The sequence below is a fragment of the Thunnus albacares genome, chromosome 15, assembly GCF_914725855.1.
Source record: "Thunnus albacares chromosome 15, fThuAlb1.1, whole genome shotgun sequence".
Classification (NCBI taxonomy): Eukaryota; Metazoa; Chordata; class Actinopteri; order Scombriformes; family Scombridae; genus Thunnus; species Thunnus albacares.
In genome coordinates, this window is record NC_058120.1 from 26,910,453 (window position 1) to 26,929,458 (window position 19,006).

The 19,006-nt window shown below is 38.6% G+C and overlaps 1 protein-coding gene across 1 annotated transcript in view; it reads left to right on the top strand.

Moving 5' to 3' along the window:
• kcnh5b (potassium voltage-gated channel, subfamily H (eag-related), member 5b) overlaps positions 1-19,006 on the top strand; it is a 185,805-nt gene that overhangs the window by 107,991 nt on the left and 58,808 nt on the right. The window contains exons 10-11 of the mRNA XM_044375399.1: positions 4,509-4,568; positions 11,099-11,291. Coding sequence (XP_044231334.1) covers positions 4,509-4,568; positions 11,099-11,291 — 253 coding nt within the window. The remainder of the gene's footprint in view (positions 1-4,508; positions 4,569-11,098; positions 11,292-19,006) is intronic.

Here is a 19,006-nt window from a genome sequence, read left to right on the forward strand (position 1 = left end):
TTTGTGTAATGAGCTGGACAAAGCCATTACAGTTTTTAGGCTTTTTTTTTGGCAGACAGTCGTTTCCGGAGGGAGTTAATGAATGCAACAGGATAATAAGCTGGAGTTTCTAAACTGCAGTAACGCACAACAACAAACTGGAGACATTTCACTTCAAGTTTTTGCCCCCCCCCCCCCCCCCCCCCCCCCCCCCCCTCCCTCCCCCCTCCTGACAGCTGCTCTCTGCTGAAGTGTTCTTCAGGAAGAAACTGAGCTCGCCATATTCATCCGATGGTTAACAGATGGATCGCAGATCTAACAGCCACTCAGGAGTTGAAAAGAAGTTTGTTAGAGAAAGATTGTTGAAGATAAGACGTCGCCGAATGGAAGGAGATCTTATTTCAATCAGGAGAGACTCAGTTTTATGCGGTGAGAGTTGTTTAGTCTTTGGTGATTAGACTCCATCGTGATGTGGCCTAATATGGAGTCTAGACACTGGTGGCGGTGATGGAGAGGCGTGGAGTGGCGTGAAGACTTGGGGCCTTGCCAGAATGTGAGGTTAGGCAGACGAATGATGATCCGGGATGGAGAAGCGAGGAGCGAGCTCCGGTGTTGCGGATGGGGTGGAGGTGGACGCGATTATTGCCTGAAATGACAGCTGACAGCGACAGAGAGGGAAACAGTTTTAAAGTTTGATAGCTAGGCCGCAATTGGCTGTTTAAGGATCGTGGAGGAATCTGATAGAAAAGAATGAAATTATGAATGAATGAATGATTAAGAGTCTTCCTGCCTGAATTTACACTAAACTTCATTAGTGATCTTCCATTTTGGACTTCCTCTGGCTCTCTGCTCCATCAGACGTCAGCGCTATCAGGACAGTTCAAATTCACGTGTCGTAGTTCACACAATAGGATTAAAGGGTCATTCGAACTCATTGATAATCAAATGCTTATAGCTGATTTGATTGGCCGAAGGCGAAGAGAAAAAGACGAGTAGAAATACTGTATGTGTCACTAGAAACTGAATTTGAATTATTTATATTTGAATTGTTTAACTTGAATAATTACATTGAAAAAACTGAATGAGTAGCATAACCAGAAACTGAATTATATTATAAAGTGAATTAATTTGCTCTGAAACTGTAAAATACTTCCACATTCAGTTCTAACAGTTCAGTGTCAGTTTACTGAGACACACTGAACATCATTGACTGTTGAAGGCTGCAAAACCTTTGATTAAGGATGAATTGGTTTATTTGTTTGAAAATGTCAAGCTGGAGGTTGTGCAGCCGTTTGCTGTTTAATACTTTAATTTCTGTTTTTCATAAATTGTTAATGATTAATCATCAGAAGTTACAAATAGTTTTGTCAAGAATAAAAGAGAGCCGGAGAGAAAAGTTCATTTCTCGCCTCTATTCAGCAGTCAGACCAGTGTTAGCGTCCACTGGATGTGAATGTTGGATTGTCAGTTTCAGTAAGTTACAGAAGTTTTTGCCTAATATGACATTGGAAAAGTGTGTGTATGTGTGTGTAGGGGGGGGGGAAGCTATTAGACCATCCAATAAGCAGTTCTGATGGAGTATATGTGTATATGTTACGACCTCACCAAACAAACAAAGGCTCACCTGGAGACATACGAACATATGAAAAGGACGCCAAGACCTCTAGGTTAACAATAAACCATCCATTTTAGTTTTCAACAAATAAACCATACTTAAACTGTAAAGAAAAGATGGAGAAGTTACTGAGCCAGCCAACTCATCCTCCTAACTACCAAAAGAGAAATGTGCTCTCAACATAATCAAAACAAAAACTGGACCACCGGTGATCTCCACCTCAAACTAAAATAACAAACTGAAATAACAAAACCCAACACTCATCATAAATCATGCTGGGAAGAAAACAACCGAAGGAAAAAGGGGAAAGATTCTCCAGAAGTTGCTGCTGCAGGCCGACAGGTGTTTGTCTCCACGCTGCTCCTCAGCTCCCCCTTTCTCTCATAGATAATTGGCTCCAGGTGCTTCACTCATACAAAGGAAGGAAGGAAAGGAGAGAGGAGGAAGAGCGCCGAAGAGAGCGAGAAACAAAAACACCCCTACAGACAGTGTGCTGTAATGCACCTATGTGCCACATGTAACAGTATAAAGCAGCTTTAAAGACACGAGCGAATGCACCGATCACACAATTCTGCAGTTTTTAATGCTGGTGTGACTGAGTCTTAACAGTTTATACATATTCTGGCCACCAGTGGCAGCGCTGACTGCACTGCTCCATCTTTAATTCTACTTTATTTTTATTGACTTTAAAAGGACAACACAAAGAAGACAGATCTCAGTCATACATTTGTTACTTAACAACCACTTGACGTTGTTTTTGACCATCTTAGAAGTAAGAAAAGAAGATTTCCTTGCATCTTTTGGTTCAGACTTTCAATATTCTTCCCGTAGCAAATTTTATGAACTTCTGATTCTTGTCGTGAAGGTAGGTGAGGAGCAGGCGGACCCAAATGCAGAGACGGCAGGCGGGCGAGATCCGATGCAGAAATATTTGATGAAAATGCAAAAGTCACAGGAATAAACCAGAAACCCAGGAGACACAGACACACTAACCAGGAAGATGGAATAAACATAGAACGAAAACAGACGACTCGACAAAGACCGAACTGAAAACTGGACTATAAATACACAGGGAGTTATTGAAAACTAAACACAGGTGAGAGAAACGAGACACAGGTGAGACACATGAAGTAAAGGTGACCCAGACGCAAAGAGAAAATATTTCAAAATAAAACAAGAACTAAAGTAAACAAACAGGTGACACGAACATACAGGGAGGAACACACAAGGGAAACAGAGAAAACCAAAACCAGGAAACATAACAGCAACACTGAAAACTCAAGAAAACAGAATACACAAAGAGTCCAAAACAGAAAAAGGACGTGACAATTCTGAAATGTTCACCTTCCATCAGAAAACCTTTTTAGAAACATATAATGAACGTGGATCATGGCTTTAGCTGACCTTTGACTGCCTTTTAGTCAGAGCAAACAGACTTTTAAATATTTCTCGCTGGATGAATCCTTGAAGGGATATCTGAGTTGGAAGTACAGATTTAATTAACACTAGAATTTCAATTGTACATTATTATGTTTTAATAAAATATTCATGTCCTTCAGTCTAGGACTTTTCCTAAAGTAATGTTGTGTAGCAGCCGCTATTGTTCCAGATTAAAAACACAGGCATTTATACCTAAAACCTCCTCCGGGTGAAGTTTACTCATATATGAAATGCATTTATTTCTGCATGGTCCATGTTTAAACATTCAGAGTTGCTAGGCAACGGCATTAGTAGTGTAGGAGAGTGAATGACCCGACAACTACGTCAAGTCATAATTAGATTAGAAAAACAGCAGAGGAAAATGACCTGCAATAAAACCTTCGTCAAGTGTCTGAAGTGCAGGAAAACCATCTGTAGAAAACATAGTCGAGGTGTTGAATGTCTGTTTGAGGGAAACGTAGAATCACATGTTCAAATGAAGATGATTTAACAAACTCACAAGCATTCACTGTGTGTAAAACTTACTTTTAGTTAATTGATTATTCATTAATTTTGTGTTTTGCCATGTTACCATTTATTGTTTACAGGCTATTTAGCCTAATTTGTTGCCTTATTCTGTTTTCATGAACAGGATACCAAAAGAGTGTGTGTGTGTTTTAATGTTATAAATAAAAAAAGTTTTAATGGTTATCTCAAGTTGATGTTCTCTTCTTAACACATTGTTGAAATGCCTAAATTAATAACTGATCAAGTGACATTGTGTGCTTGACTTTGTTGTGATTTCATTTCAGCATCTCATTATTGTCCATTTGGGGTATTTAGGCTACTTTTGTCATTTGTCTTACTCTGTTTTCATGAACGGGACACCAAAGGAGAAATATATATATTTATGTTTTGCCTAAATTAATAATTGATCAGGTGAAACCGTGTGCTTGACTTTGTCATGTTGATTTCATTGCAACATCAAATCACCCATAAGCGCAGTGGTTGTTTGTTATTATTATGGCTCATTATTGTCCATTTGGGGTATTACAGGTTATATCACTGTGTGATGAATGTAATAATATAACATCAACCAAACATCACCCAAATATGCAAATATGTCCTTCTAATACCCATTTTCAGTGTCATTTTAGACCGATTTATACTGACGGCCATGCAGAGTGATTAGTGCTCTTAAAGATACTTTATAGATTATAGAACAAGAGGACCAAAACACAGCTGATGATTAAACAAACCCATCTTGTGACTGTAGACGTTCCTTTGTGAAAACAAGGTCTTAATACAATGACAGAGCACAATTTTTAGCATTAGAAATGCAGAAGCCAGGCAGACGAGTAAATATTACTCATTGGCGGTTTTAGGTCTATAGCGACCCCTGGTGGTTCCACAGTTAATGCTCTTCTCTCATCAGTTTTTGCCAAACGGAGGAATTTCTGCAAACTCCAGTGTGAACTCCTCTCTCTTCCTGCAGGTATTATCCATCTGTCCCAAAGACATGCGGGCCGACATCTGCGTCCACCTCAACAGGAAGGTATGTACCTGTGTGTTTTACTTTATAGTATATAGAAGTCATTCATTCAGCTCAGTATCGCGTTACACCTGTGTCTGTTTTGATACAACGAGTGAAGGAAGTTTTAAAATCCTACACATCTGGTCTTTAACAAAGCAAAAATGAAAACACACTGAGACTGTACTACAATTCTTAATTACTCATCCTTGAGCCAAAACTGTAATTTTCATCATTTCTTTAAGAAATAGTTTTGTAAAATAGTTTTTCAATAGTGCAAAATGCAAGTGCAGTTACAAGCACCTGCACTTTATTGTAAGTTCTTATATAAAAACCAGTATTTAAATAATTGCCAAGCCAGGTGCATGGCCAGCACGAATTAATAAAGGCTGGTTAAAAGAAAAACACTGAGGTAGGAAGGTGGAATCATGGTAAATTAAGTATAATCTCTATTTCCACAGCAGTAATTCCATCAATACAACAACATAGTCAAGTTTTACTCACCACTCTGCTGCTCTCAGTTTCTCTTTTTTAACATAAATATTATAATTTTAATACTCTAATTAATTCCGATTTCTTTGTTAAGCTACTGTCAACAAAACTCACCGATTTCCTGATGATTTTTTCATGTTAAAAGATGACCTATAAAAGGGAAGGCTGCAACACTTTTCACACATGTGAACATCCTGTAGGAAGTGTTGAGTTTCATTTGTGGTGGCGTTCAGGGAAAAGACAAAGTGAAACACATGATTCTTGCTCTACTGATGGAATAAATGCTGTCGAGATGAAGATTATACAGTTTGTATTAACTGTAGAACAGAAGATTCTTTCAGCCACTGATATAAATAAAGGTCCTGTCCACTGTTTGAGAATTTATGGTACCTACATTACACTAAACCCAAGAATAAACGATCCTGTCTCTTAGAAATTATTTTTAGGCTATATACCACAATGACAGCATATTTCTTTTTTATGTGCCCAAATATCCAGTCTTACAGTACAATATCAACTCATACTGACAACAGCATTATTATGTGTTTGCAGCATTCGGTTTAAGTTTGGAAAAGCTCATTGTTTGCAGTAATTTAGCTCTTAGTTCATTCAAAAAAATATCACCTGTGAATAAAATCCAGACAGCCATTATTTTTTTCAAAGCAGCATAACTGGGAAAACAGTTTTGTAGTATATAAATGTTATTTCTGGGAGACAGAGTTGGAATAAAACCATCTAAATGAGAATGTCCTTGCTGTATAAAGATAAAAAGCAAACGTCTGACCTGATTGCGATGATAATTATAATTCTCCTGCAGTAAATTGGCCACAAACTCATATTGAAACATCTTCAAACAAACTGATTATAGATTTTCTGGAGTAGGACATTTACTCACTCACTGCTGAATATACTCAGTCGTTGGGTGTATTTGTTACATAACTAAATGGAGGTTAGGTGTTGGAAGCTTCTGGGCATCACTTGACACGGCTGATACCAGTCCCAAAACTTTGGCAGGCTCAGTCCGTGTACTGGCATTGAACGAAGGACACCTTTGATTGTGTAACTGTTCTGTTTAACAACCAGGTCCAATGACAAATACTCAGAAGTTGCTAAAATTAGTTTTTTGTGAGAGGACGTAAAGACAAAAACTAGAAATAATATGTTCATTATTAGACAGTAAACAAACTCAGCTACACCCTAATTAGACACTATACACCTAAATTATGCTGTAATTAGAAACTGCATAATAGACCCAAAATATAAGCCTACTTAGACACTATTATACCAAATTATACTCTAATTAGAAACCAAATAGGAGATCGTACACTATCAGACACCATTTTATAAGATCATAGTCTAATTAGAAATCAAACACAGTTCCATATCAGATCTAAAATATGCTACAGTTAGACACTATTCTACCCTCGCTACCAAATTATGCTGTAATTAGACACCACGTTTAATGCTACAAACACGGGCCATGACTTAATTAGATAAGACAAGCTGTAATTAGATGAAGTCAGTGCCATGTTATGTCGGTTATATAGTCAGAAAAAAAACCAAAGAGCTCCGAGAACAATATTTAGCCTTTATAGTTTCACTTTCTTTCAGGGTTGTTTGTTGCTTCTAAAGAAAACTTTACCGGAAACTAAAGTTAAACAACATCGGGTCACATCTGGTCACTACATCACACATCCATCATCGCCTGGATGTTCTGCAGAGTCCTGCAGAGTGTGTTGGTAGAGTCTAGTACAATGTTTCCTCAAGGCTCTGCCCCCATACCAGATAAGACATCAGACCGTTTAATGCCATGTATCTACTATCCGACCTCAGTAACATCAGGCTATAGAAGCTTCCAGGATGTTGCATCTTTATTTACTAGACTTTCTTAGAGGGTAATTTGCGACACATTACAACAGAACTGTACCATAAACTAAAGTGAAGACATACTGACACCTTCTTCGATTAACAAATTAACAAATGCTGCAGACTACTTAGACATCAGACCATTTAATGCTGTGTCACTATTAACCCCAGTATGAAAGCTGTTGGGACACTGTTAGACACTTATTAGGCTTTCTTTGAGGGTAATTAGTGACACATTATTACAGAACTCTACTGTAAACCAAAGTGAAATCACATATCTACTAGGGGTGTGCCAGAATACAAATACATTATTCACCAAAGCACAAATAGTGGGTTTTATACGAATATTTGTTGAGGGTGTTTGCCAGAGATAAAGCTGAGCTACTGACACAAGCAAAGTGCTCCCAAGGGACTCTCCATAAATTGTTGTTCCCCTTCTCCTTTCCACAAAGTTAGGTTGTAAAAAATAGGCAATAAATGAAAAGTGCAAAGCAATAATTGCCTTTGAAGTTCCTCCCTACACGTTGCATGATGTGCTGTCTCTGTGTTAAGGGTGTATAAACAGGTAGAGGTCTGTCTGCAAGGGGGGGGGGGGGTGATGGGTAAAGTTTTAGCTCAGTAGTCAGCGCAGTTGTCTATGATCTGGGAGACTCCAGTTCAAGACCCGGTGTGGGGACCTCCTTCACACGGTAGTTTATTCATGAACACTTATTGTAACACTTTTATTTTCTAAAATTGAAAGTGTAATAAAAACAAAAAACAGGATTTTTCAGCGTCTTTCCACTTTCATTCAAATACAAATACAAATACAGGTACAAATACAAATACTGGGCCCTCTGCACATCCCTAATATCTACTATAGATGCTAAAATGGTCCAACCAACATCCGTCTGACCCGGACGTCTGTTATACATCGTAACAACGTGTCACTTTCAAGATAAACCTGATAATAAATGATATATAACCAAACACACAGCAAACACATGAAGTATCTTATTCAATGCAAGATATGCATCATTTTAACAGAAACACACTGAGTTAATCTTTATATTTTATTTGGATAAACAACACAGAAAAGGATGATTATCAAAAGTACAGCTTCTCGTAGATAATCTAACAATTTGAACTCTTTTAATTCAATCTGAGACACTTTGCTCCAGTTTTCACGCTAATGCTAACACTAATGCTAACTCCAGGAGCTGCTGACAGCTGTGTCTCAAATCACATACTTCTGTTAGTGCACTTTCATGTAGTACACTGTGTACACTATGTACTTACTGGCATAGTGCACAAATTTCTACAGGATAGTGTTGTCTCAAATCAAACACAGTCGTTGTGCACTTCCCGGAAATGACGATTGCAAATTAGCATTAGCTAGCGTTAGCATTCGTGCTATCATTCGCGCTACCAAATCATTACAGACTGCTAAATTAACCCAAAAAACATACTGATGGCTTATATCTGACAACAGTATAGTGGTGCTTAGTGCTAAAAAACACATGTATAACATTTGTATAATGCAGTAATGTTCACCGTAGTTACAAAGTACTTGGCCGCCATTTCCAGTTTGAAAAGTGGTACCTCCCCTTCTGCTAGGTAGCCAAGATGGCGACCATTGTGAGCGAGAAGTGTCCATAGTTCCACACTCAACTTTTTGACCGTTTTGAGTGCACCATCCTGGTGCTCACAGTGCACTGCATTTCTCCATATTCTCAGTGTGAACGCACTCATGCACTCAAAATGTTAAGTGTAAATACAGAAGTATGCGATTTGAGACGGCGCTCGTGTTCATCTGTGAGGAAAACAGAGGCTCTAAATCATTGAACTCTTCATCAACATGAGCGTTTTAGAACATACACACTGACATAAAAGAAAACCTACCCAACAGTGTTATTTCTGCACCTTTTCTGTCCTCTTGGCCCTGTTGTGAGCAGGTGTTTGTGTCTCCCTAACATGAATTGTTAATATGAACAGCATATGCGGTTTCTAATTACAGCATAATGTAGGTGTATTGTGTCTAATTAGGGTTTTTTACTGTCTAATGAAGAACATATTATTTCTAGTGTTTGTCTAATTTGATACAAAGTACGGCTTATTAGTGTATCGTAAAATAAAGTGAGACCAAGGTTTTGCACAACACATAATAAAACTTATAATAGGGATTCATAAATCTCATATACATTCACTCAGTACAGACAAATGGGCCTTAAGGTGTTCTGAGGAAGATTAAAGGCTCTTTGGTTTCTTTTTTTGAAAATGTTTACCAGAAATAAGTACTTTTTTTTGTTTGTTTTTTTAAAAGAGGAAGATTGATTTAAACTGATTTCACCCAAATCTCTGACGGTGAGAACAGCTCTAAAAATGCTTGTAGTTATAGAAAGTTATAAGAAAAATGAGGAGAAAATGCAAATGCAGTCTTCATTAAGCACCACAGTTCCTCAAAATAATTAAAACATACAACAAATGGTGCTACTAAACCCAGTTTTTTAAGCAAGTTAAGTTTAGAATAAATTAGATAAGATTTTTTTTTTAAGTTTTTTAAGTTAATAAGTAAAATTCATTAAAACTTAAAGTCTCACTCCCACTACTAATATTTAAATATTGCAGATTTTCTCTTCTTCTCTAAATGAGGTTCTGGTGTCAGTATGGTGACTGATTAAAAATGCAGGATTTAATGACTGAAAGCATCAAATACAGAACAGTTTTGCAGAAACAGCAGCTCGATCCAGAGAAAACTGGACTCACAAACAGTCCTTTGCCTTTTTTTTTTTACCATTTGACATTAAAGGATTTCTTGTCTTGGCTAAACAATGAACCTAAATGAATGGAGACTTACGGGATGCTGATTGACAGGAAGCACTGATATGAAAACATCTCAGTGAAATAAGGAATAAACTAAATGAGAGCTTCACTGTTGCTGTGATGGATTAAATCACTGTTTTTCACATGAATGAATATCAGCAAACAAGATGGAGAAATCCAGATCAGTTTTACACATTTAATAGAAAAAGAAAAATACTGTACAGTATATTTCTTTAAGAGGAATATACAGCTTCAAAAAAAGGAGACTGAAATGTTCATAACACTCAATCATTACATTATTGCAACTCAGAGGTTTATAGTAGTGAGATTTTTATGCAGGATTATACAAGAACGACAGGACATGGAAACTAAAATCATCTTGTGTACAGACTCAAAAAAACAAAGAAAAAAGATATCACTGGAGCGAGGGCGTCAGTGTTGGTTTTATCATTCAGAGTTGCTTTGTGTGTTTATAGTTAATCTGTTAGGTGCAACAGAGCAGGTCGACCCAACCGAGGAGGCTGCAGGCAGAACAAGGCTGAAGAATAACTTAAGCCGAGCAGAACAAACCAGAAACAACAAACTGAACCGAAAAACAGGACTTAAATACAAACTGAACTAACAGAGCAACGAGGAACAGGTGGCAAGACACAAAGTGTGCAGGCTGGGAGCTGATTGGCTGATTGGCTGAGGAAGGCAGGGGAGGAGGGCGGGGCTAACGAGACTGAAACAAGAAAACAAGAAAAAAACCACAAAAGGCAGCAGCTGCTTTGAGCTGAGGACAAATCAAAAACAGAACCTCATCCATGAGTTAAATTAGAGACTACAATATAATCATCCACCATCGTCATAATATAAAAGCCATCATAAATCAGACAAATTACATAAACATAACTTAAAATGCACAAGTCATTCTGAGCAGACACAGCAAATAAACTTCAGCATTACACTGCAAACCAAGGAACCTTAACCATAATAATATTAAGGATATTAAGGCTGAATGTAACAACATAAAGAGAGACAACTGTTGAGTTTCGGTTCACTTTTAGTGTCTATGAGAGTCGATGTAGCAAGTCGTAGTATCTCAAGTGGTCTTTAAATATCATCTTCAATCTCTCTTATCTGTCCTTCTTCCCACTCACTCCCAGTTTTAAACAGCCATCTGGTGGACTGGTGGAGGGACATGGAGCCGGACTGGGACAGAACCATTACATAATCTTTAAAGTTCTGTTACAAATCGTGTTAAATTCAAATAATTTAAGATTTGTTGTGTAAAATCTGAAAGCTGCTCAATGCTCAAGAACCCTCGCCAGTTCTACCAGTGATCACGTGATTAAATTATAACTTTAAAGGACAGATAATAAAAAGGTTCGTCTTCCTGCTTTCTTCTTCAGGTGTTCAATGAACATCCGGCGTTCAGGTTGGCCAGTGACGGCTGCCTGCGCTCGCTGGCGGTGGAGTTTCAGACCATCCACTGCGCCCCAGGAGACCTGATCTTCCACGCCGGGGAGAGCGTGGACACCCTGTGTTTCGTGGTGTCGGGGTCACTGGAGGTCATCCAGGACGATGAGGTCATCGCCATCCTAGGTATGTGGTCGTGTTATTTAGTAGATGAGTTGCCTTCAAGTGTCTCTGTGTGTTTAACTTCTGAAGGGATTAATTACCATATTTTATTGGAAAAAACACTTTTTGAAGATGCAACACACTTTCACACTCCTGTTGGAAAAGTTTACTATCAGGTATTATTAATCCAAGCAGAAGAAAGTCATCATCTTTGAAGCCTTTTCTCTCGTTAAAAGTTAAATAAAACCATTAAAGCAGAATGTAAATCCCACATTTGTTTCGCTTGTCTATCAGTCACATACTCACACTCTCTCCTGTCAGGCTGTCGGAAGCATTGGAATTATTTTCTCTGGCATTTAGCAGTTTTCAGTCTGTTTTTTTGTCTTTTTGAGCTCCTCATCATCTGTGAGAGGAGAAGTTCTTGATTGCTTGACAGATGATTCAGTCCTCGCCGTGTCTTTGGACTCATTTTCACTCGTGCAGAAAAACATGTTACATGAACCTTCAGACTCACTATAAACAGACTTGGAGACACACTAGCTTAGCAACATTAAGGTTACAAACAACCCATAATGCAACACTCTCTGTATGAGCTGTTCAAAAAGAATCTCTGATCTTGTGAACGTGTAATTGTCCTCAAATATAATAATAATAATAATAATAATAAGAAGAAGAATAAACGTTATTTGTATAGCACCTTTCATACAAAATGCAGCTCAAAGTACTTCACATTGAAAGGATAAAAAAACAAATGATAAAAAAAATAATAATAATTCAGAACATTAAACATGTGTAGAATAAAAGGAAGCAAACAAGAAAGATGAGAGATGGTGCATCACATTAAAAGAGAGGAAATACAGCTAAACGACATAATCAATCATTCATGAAAAAGTAAATAAAAATGCCTTAAAATGGATTAAAGTGTTTAAATATATGATACAATGCAATAGTCAAATTATAGAAAGGCTACGTTAAAAAGATATGTTTTTAAGTGTCGTTTAAAGCTTCCCACAGACGTCTTTAGGTACGGCGTTCCATAGTTTAGGAGCGTAATTGAGGAAAGCTGCATCTCCAGTTTTCTTTTGGGTTGGTTTATGGATCTCAAGTGAGCCTGCAGAGGAAGATCTGAGGGCTTGTGAGGGAACATAAGGTAACAGGGATCTGTTGAGAGCTTTATAAACCAGTAAGAGGACTTTGAAATCGATTCTGGAAGATACAAGGAGCCAGTGTAGGCTAGCCAAGACCGGAGTGATGTGTTCTCTCTCTTTTTTTGTTTTTGTTAACAGTCCAGTCGCAGAGTTTTGAATCAGTTGTAATCTTTCAATTAACCTTTCAGGAAGGCCTGTAGAAAGTGCATCGCAATAGTCCAACATACTTGAAATAAAAGCATGATTTAGTTTTTCAGCATCATGCTGAGTTAAATATAACACGACAGCCACTTTTTTTAAATGTGATTTTCAGAATAAATATCTTATATTAGGGTCAATACGGTAACTGATCAACAGGCCCACAGATTGTCTGCAGATTGTAAAGCAGTAGAGTTGCTGTTTGTAAGTTTTATGTTTGAGTGTTGTGTTTTTTGCCTCGGTGAAGTTGAGGTCAAGAGCCTTACCACTTATTTATTTATATATTTGTTTGTTTATGTGTTGAAGTGTTATTGTTGATTAATGCTTAATAATGTTTTCGCAAATTGATTTTTGCTCCACATTGAACCCTGCATTTTAACGGCCGTGTGTCCTACTTTTAATGCTGCTCGACTTCTCCAACAAATGAAAATCTAAAAATTCGACAGTTCTACTAAAATCTACTAAATGTTTCTTTCAGCCTGCTTGAGGTCATTTTAGGTCATTTTAATGTATTGTGTGTGTGCTTATTATTGCTCATAAACAATCTTTGTTATCTTAAATGAATATTATATCACATTACAAGCAAAAAAACATTCTGCTAAATTCCTAAAAAACCTATTATATGTGATAATTTACTGCTTTTCTATGTTTTATATCATTGTAAACTGAACATATTTGGCTTTTGGTCCGTTGGTTGGACAAAACAAGACATTTGAAGACGTCACCTTGGATTCTGGGGAAATGTGATGAGCATTTTTCACTATTTTCTGACCTACAACGGACAGTAAATGTCAAATAACTCTTAGATTCATATTTGGAATAAATAAACTGAAAAAAGACCTGACAACTCATGTCAAAAGTAAAAACAGAAAGAACATTAGATGAATGAAACTAAAAACTCAAATAAATGACTTTAGATTTTACAAAAATAACATCCAGCGGTTTTGAGAGAAGCTCGAGCAGCTGACAGTCGAACGCGTTGAAGACGTTTGATCTCTCAGTCGTCATATTTTTAGAAAGTAAGAGAACCTGTGTTGTTTTTTGGTTGACGCATTTTCAAGCTTTTCCACTGAGATATGAAGCACTTTCACAAACCCACAGAGACAAACGCGATCCTTCAACTGAAGTGAGAACCACTCAACTGGAGGTAGATGGTTCTCGCATGACGACAGTGACATAATTAGGACTTCTGTTGTTTTTTTTTGCTTGATTAAAAATGTAAACACAGAAAGCAGAAGGGTGGACGCGCTCGAAAGCTGAGTCACTTCATTCGTAATGATCAAGAGCAGCAGTCCGATGACGTCGATTCTGACTTTCAAGTGTTAAACACAAACAGACGGACATGCTGCTGCAGCCTCGTACTGTTGTACTCATGAGGACAACCAGGGAACCAGAGAGGAAGAATAAGAGGCTAACAAGATAATGTCAAGGGAACTGTGGTTGGTGGAGCGGAGCAGGTGAACCCAAGTGCAGACACAGGTGAGGAGACGGGGATGTAGTAGGAACAAAGTATTTATTTTCAGATGTGGGAAAGGGAACGCAGGACTTGGGAAGCTTGGGAACCCGGGGCTAGGGCTGGTAGTTGGGTAACTGGGACTGAGGCAAGCTGGGGCAAGGTAAGGAGGGGAAAGCAGAGTGGAACAAGGGTCCAGGACAGGGACGAGTCTTATGCTTTACTTGTTTTCTGATTCATCATATAGTTAAAAATCTGTTAAATGTCGGTCTGATCAACAAAAGAACCATAAACAACTTTCTTCATTTATTATTTATCATGTTTTTTCATTATGTTATCTCCTTCATTAAACTGTTTCTTGCTGACAGACAGACTCTTCCCGACTTTAATTTTATCCTATAATAACGGACGTGACGCTTCAGAGGAGAAGACGTCTCATGTCTCGTAAAACAAATTTCCTGGTTTCCTCATTTCCTCTCTCCTCGCTTGGTTTCCTCGCATCTTTCCTTGCATCCGCGGTGGGAGGGACTAAGACGCAAGTGAGGGAAACATGGATGCAATTTAAGAGATTTGGGATGCACCCGAGGACAGGAGACAGGAACGGGAACAGGTTCAGGGTAGATTGGCTAGGACTGGCAGGGCTGAGTATGAGTCGAGGTCTTGATGATGTAATGATATACAGCTGATGGGGCTCTGCTGTAACACCTGTCTCCAATCACACAATCACACACACACAGGTAGAGAGAGGGAGACGCTGGGGAAGTGGCAACAGGTAGGGAGACATGGGATCGAGGCAGGAATCGTGACATTTTACTTCCTTGTTCATCATACATGAGCTTGATTGGAGGAGCGTACAGAACTGACGTGAAATCTGAAATACTTTTGCCTTCATGTGATTCAGAATTTATGACCAGAGAATATGTTTCAGGCTGGTTCCTCTGAGCTTTTCATGCAGTTCACACTCTGACTGGTGAATCAGTTTCTGGGTTATGGAAGAGATCTGTGTTTTGGACTTTTAAGAGTTTGGATGTCTCAGTTTATCTTGCAGCTCGTTTAGCTCTGTAGCACAGAGTGTTTTTGTTTGCATTTGGCCTACCGGTTTTCTGTAGTCCTTGTGTTTTCTGTGTTTTCGGTTGTTTTTTCTGCATTAGTCTCGTTAGTCTTGCTCTGCTCCCGGTGTTTCCTCTCAGCCTATCAACTCCCTGCCTGGTCCTTGTCTAGTCACCTGTTCCCCCTCATTCCCTCATTAGTTCTGTTTGTATTTAAGTCTCGGTTTTCAGTTCAGTCTTTGTTGGATGTTCAGTTTTGTTCTGTCCTGTACAGTTTTTGCTTTGCCTGCACGTAACCTTCATTAAAGAGTATTTTTCAGTTCCTCCTGTCTCCATCTGGGTCCACTTGCTCCATTCCACATAACAGTTTTATTCTTCCTCTCCTCGTTTATTAGTGCATTGCTGCCCAGTGCAGATTACTGAAATGTCTATCACTATGAGTTAGTCTGGGAAACTGGTCCTAAGAGTAGCAATTTCATGTAAAGAAACCTATCAGCTCACCACGAGTCAGCAAATATTCTCTCTGTTTTGAATATTTCCCCTCCTGTACTTGACCAGTCATGTTACTTCACACAAGTTAAATTGAAATGTTTGTGTAATGTTTCACAATAAAAGTGAGGAAATGAAGGCATGGGCTTTTAATTTGATTAATAGCATAACGCAGTAACAAAAATTTAACAGAGCAAACGGAAGCAGATCAGAAAACAGGGAGGCTTTGTACTAAAATATGAGTAAATATACTTATCAAACAGAGGGAATCAGGAATAAAGGCCTCTCTCTGATACAAGCCTGCTTCCAATAAAGGCCTGGTGCCCTCTGTGGTCGAGGTAAATATGGTATACGGTGTGTGTATATATATATATATATATATATATATATATGAGAGATGTAGTGATTCATGCCAGTACCAATAGTAACTGCAACCCCCAATCGTAGCAACAGAATGTGATCTGTGATACTAGTTGTTGGCATGCAAGTGATCTATTATGTTACAGTTATAGATCCAGTGCAGCAGATAGTGACTGCAATTCATGCTGGGAGAGACAGAGAGACAGGAGAGTAAGCATTACATGATGTGGGAGTAATAGCAAAGATCAAATGTGAAAATAAAAAAAAGACAGTATGAAAGAAAGAAGAGAGAAAAAGGGGAAAGTATCATGGGAGAAAATTGATAGAAGAAGAAAGAGAGATCCAGTAGCAAGGAAGGAAGGAAATTGTACAGAGTAAAAGAGTGACAGAGTGGACCCTCCGAGTGTCTCGGCCCGTCTCTGCAGCTTCTCCGTTTGCGTTGCCTCTCCGCTTCTTTAACTTCATTATGAGGTTGAGTCAGACGGGGCGACAGTCAGAGGTTCATAAAAAACATATTAGATGTTTGATGAATTGCTTCATCACAGCGAGGACATTAATCAATAAATGGTGAGACGGTTGTCATCGGCGGGGGGGCTGCTGTAGCCGTGGAGGGACCGACAGACTCACGATGACACGGCAGGATGTTTTGTTTTGTTTTGTTTTTTCCAACATGCCTGCAGTGGTTTTCTGGTTATTTCTAACATGTCTCCTCCAAACTATGAGGCTCAGATTTGGAATCACATTTAGGATTTTTCTGCTTGTCAGAGCTCAGCATCAGAGTTAAACAAACCAAAAGAAAGGAACATTAACTTAGATATCAGTAGCCACTTCTGAACACCATTCACCAAATCTGAGGCACACCCTCTTAAATGTGAAATATTTTTTAAAAAAAGCTTCACAAATATATTTTATAACACTTGCCTTGTTACAAAAACGGTTTTAAAGGTTTGTAGATGAGTGGCAATTATCCTACAGCCTCTCAATTCATCACACTCCTCTTCAGTGAAGGTCAAACATCACACATTTTTAGTGAATGGAGACTTTTAATATATTGTTTTGTGGAAGCCTGCCTGAAAATTTGTGAAAATATGACTGATTACAGCTTTATATTATAAGCACAGCTGAGGAGAGTAAAAAGTTAGTTTGTCTGCACTCCAAAAATGTGTGTATTGCTTTTTGTTGCTTTACTGTGATGTTTGAGCTTCACTGTGCAGGATGATGTATGTGCAGAGTTTGTTTTCACATTTATCTGCTGAAGGTAGAAAGAAGAGTTTACTGGGACCTCTGACCGGTGCAGCGGTGAACCGTTGTTTGACAGAATCCCGTTAGGGGTCTTGTTAGACTGAACTACAAACAAGGTAGACCTGCAGGTCGCAGAAAAAACACTGTTTATTTTTTAAGCAGAAGCTCTGAAAGGCCGAGAGCAGCAGGTGAGCCAACTGTCAATCAACGCCCACACAGCAGATACCAAAGCTACTATAAATCTTCAAATCTTATTAACGGAGCAATAATTTCCAAAGTGACGACCAGCACACTTATTAGAGGGTCTGAATTTAGAGATTGAGACCAGAATGACTCATAAAAAATATGATTGTCTTAGTTTTCTAGAGAGAAGATGATGCTTTTTGAATGGGAGTCAGTTGGAACCAACTGTCAGTGGTACTTTAAGGCTCAAGCTGTGATAGTTGACGCTTGGTCCGACTACGAGCATGATTTATGACATCACATCTAGGTTGGAGCCAATCACGGTCCAATATGTAACTTAATTGTGATGTGGAAGTCAATGCACATACACAGAGAGTTGACTTCTTGTGTCCAGGTTGTGTTAAACTTTTGAAATAAAAAAAACATATTCATAGATTCAAGATTTTTCAGTGAAGAAGAAGAAATGGATGTAATTTAAAGGATTTTAATGAGGAAAAACCAGATCAGACAGAAATTATTATTCTAAGCAGAGTATTTTTTTGTCTTAAAACATATCTGGAAGGGATCTTTAAAATCTATTCCCCACACAGTCCTTCTACAGGTTATCAAGCTTCTTTTCTGGGAACCCTTGATGATCTCTCAAGGACCCTTTGGGATCCTTATTTGGATAACGAGTAAACTGATGCTAATTGCATAGCTTGCAAGTTGTTGTCAAACTTAGTGTTGCATAGCAACCAGAGAAATGTTCCCGTTCTCAGCAAGTGATGCTTACAGCTGCACCCTGTTGTGTTTGAGCAAAAGTGCTGTCTGATCACAGCCTGCAGACGGAGGAGGATGGAAGGAGGTCAGGGGAAGATGGAGGGTGAAGGAGAATTAAAGCGAAGGTCGATGGAGAGAGTGTGGAGAAAGTGAGATAAGAGGGTTTTTGTGTGTGTGTGTTGCAGGCATCGCTCTGAAAGTTGTTTCCCTTTTCAAAGTTTCCTTCAGCCTCGTGACAGACGTCCCGTTCTCTGCCAACTCCCTTTTTACTCTGGTGGGGAAAAGGAAAGAAAGTGTGCCAGCACCAGAGGAGATAGAAAGGAGGAGAGAGAGAGAGAGGTTCAAGAGTTTCTATCTGTTATCATATGAAATGTAGGTACAGTGTGGATGGATGAGTTTACAGGAAATGTGTTGGGAGGAACTTGTTTGTACTCGTTTCCAGAATATTCTGTCTTGATCAAACTCATTAATATATTTTTAAGATTAAAATAAAGATATTCAGATTCAGGGATGAACTTGAATCAATATTTTTTCTACAGAATATGAAGTGCAGTGTAATGAAAACAGTTTTCTATGGAGACATCACAGCTTAGATGATTTACATGTAATTTCTGAGGCAAAGTGTTTGGACAGCAGTTTTATCTTGTGCCAGATTCTGAGAAATTATTGAAATATTGATGAGTGTCCAGGTTCCTGAATGTTCATTACCGCAGCGGTGATGAACAGGTCTGTCTTATTTTTCTAAGAGGCCGTTTCCGCGGCGACAAAGAGCCTTTCAGGAAGGGAGGAGGAACCACCGTAGTTCCAGGTGTAAATAAAACGTCTCTGCGCTGTTGTCTTCAAGAGAACAAAGTGAGT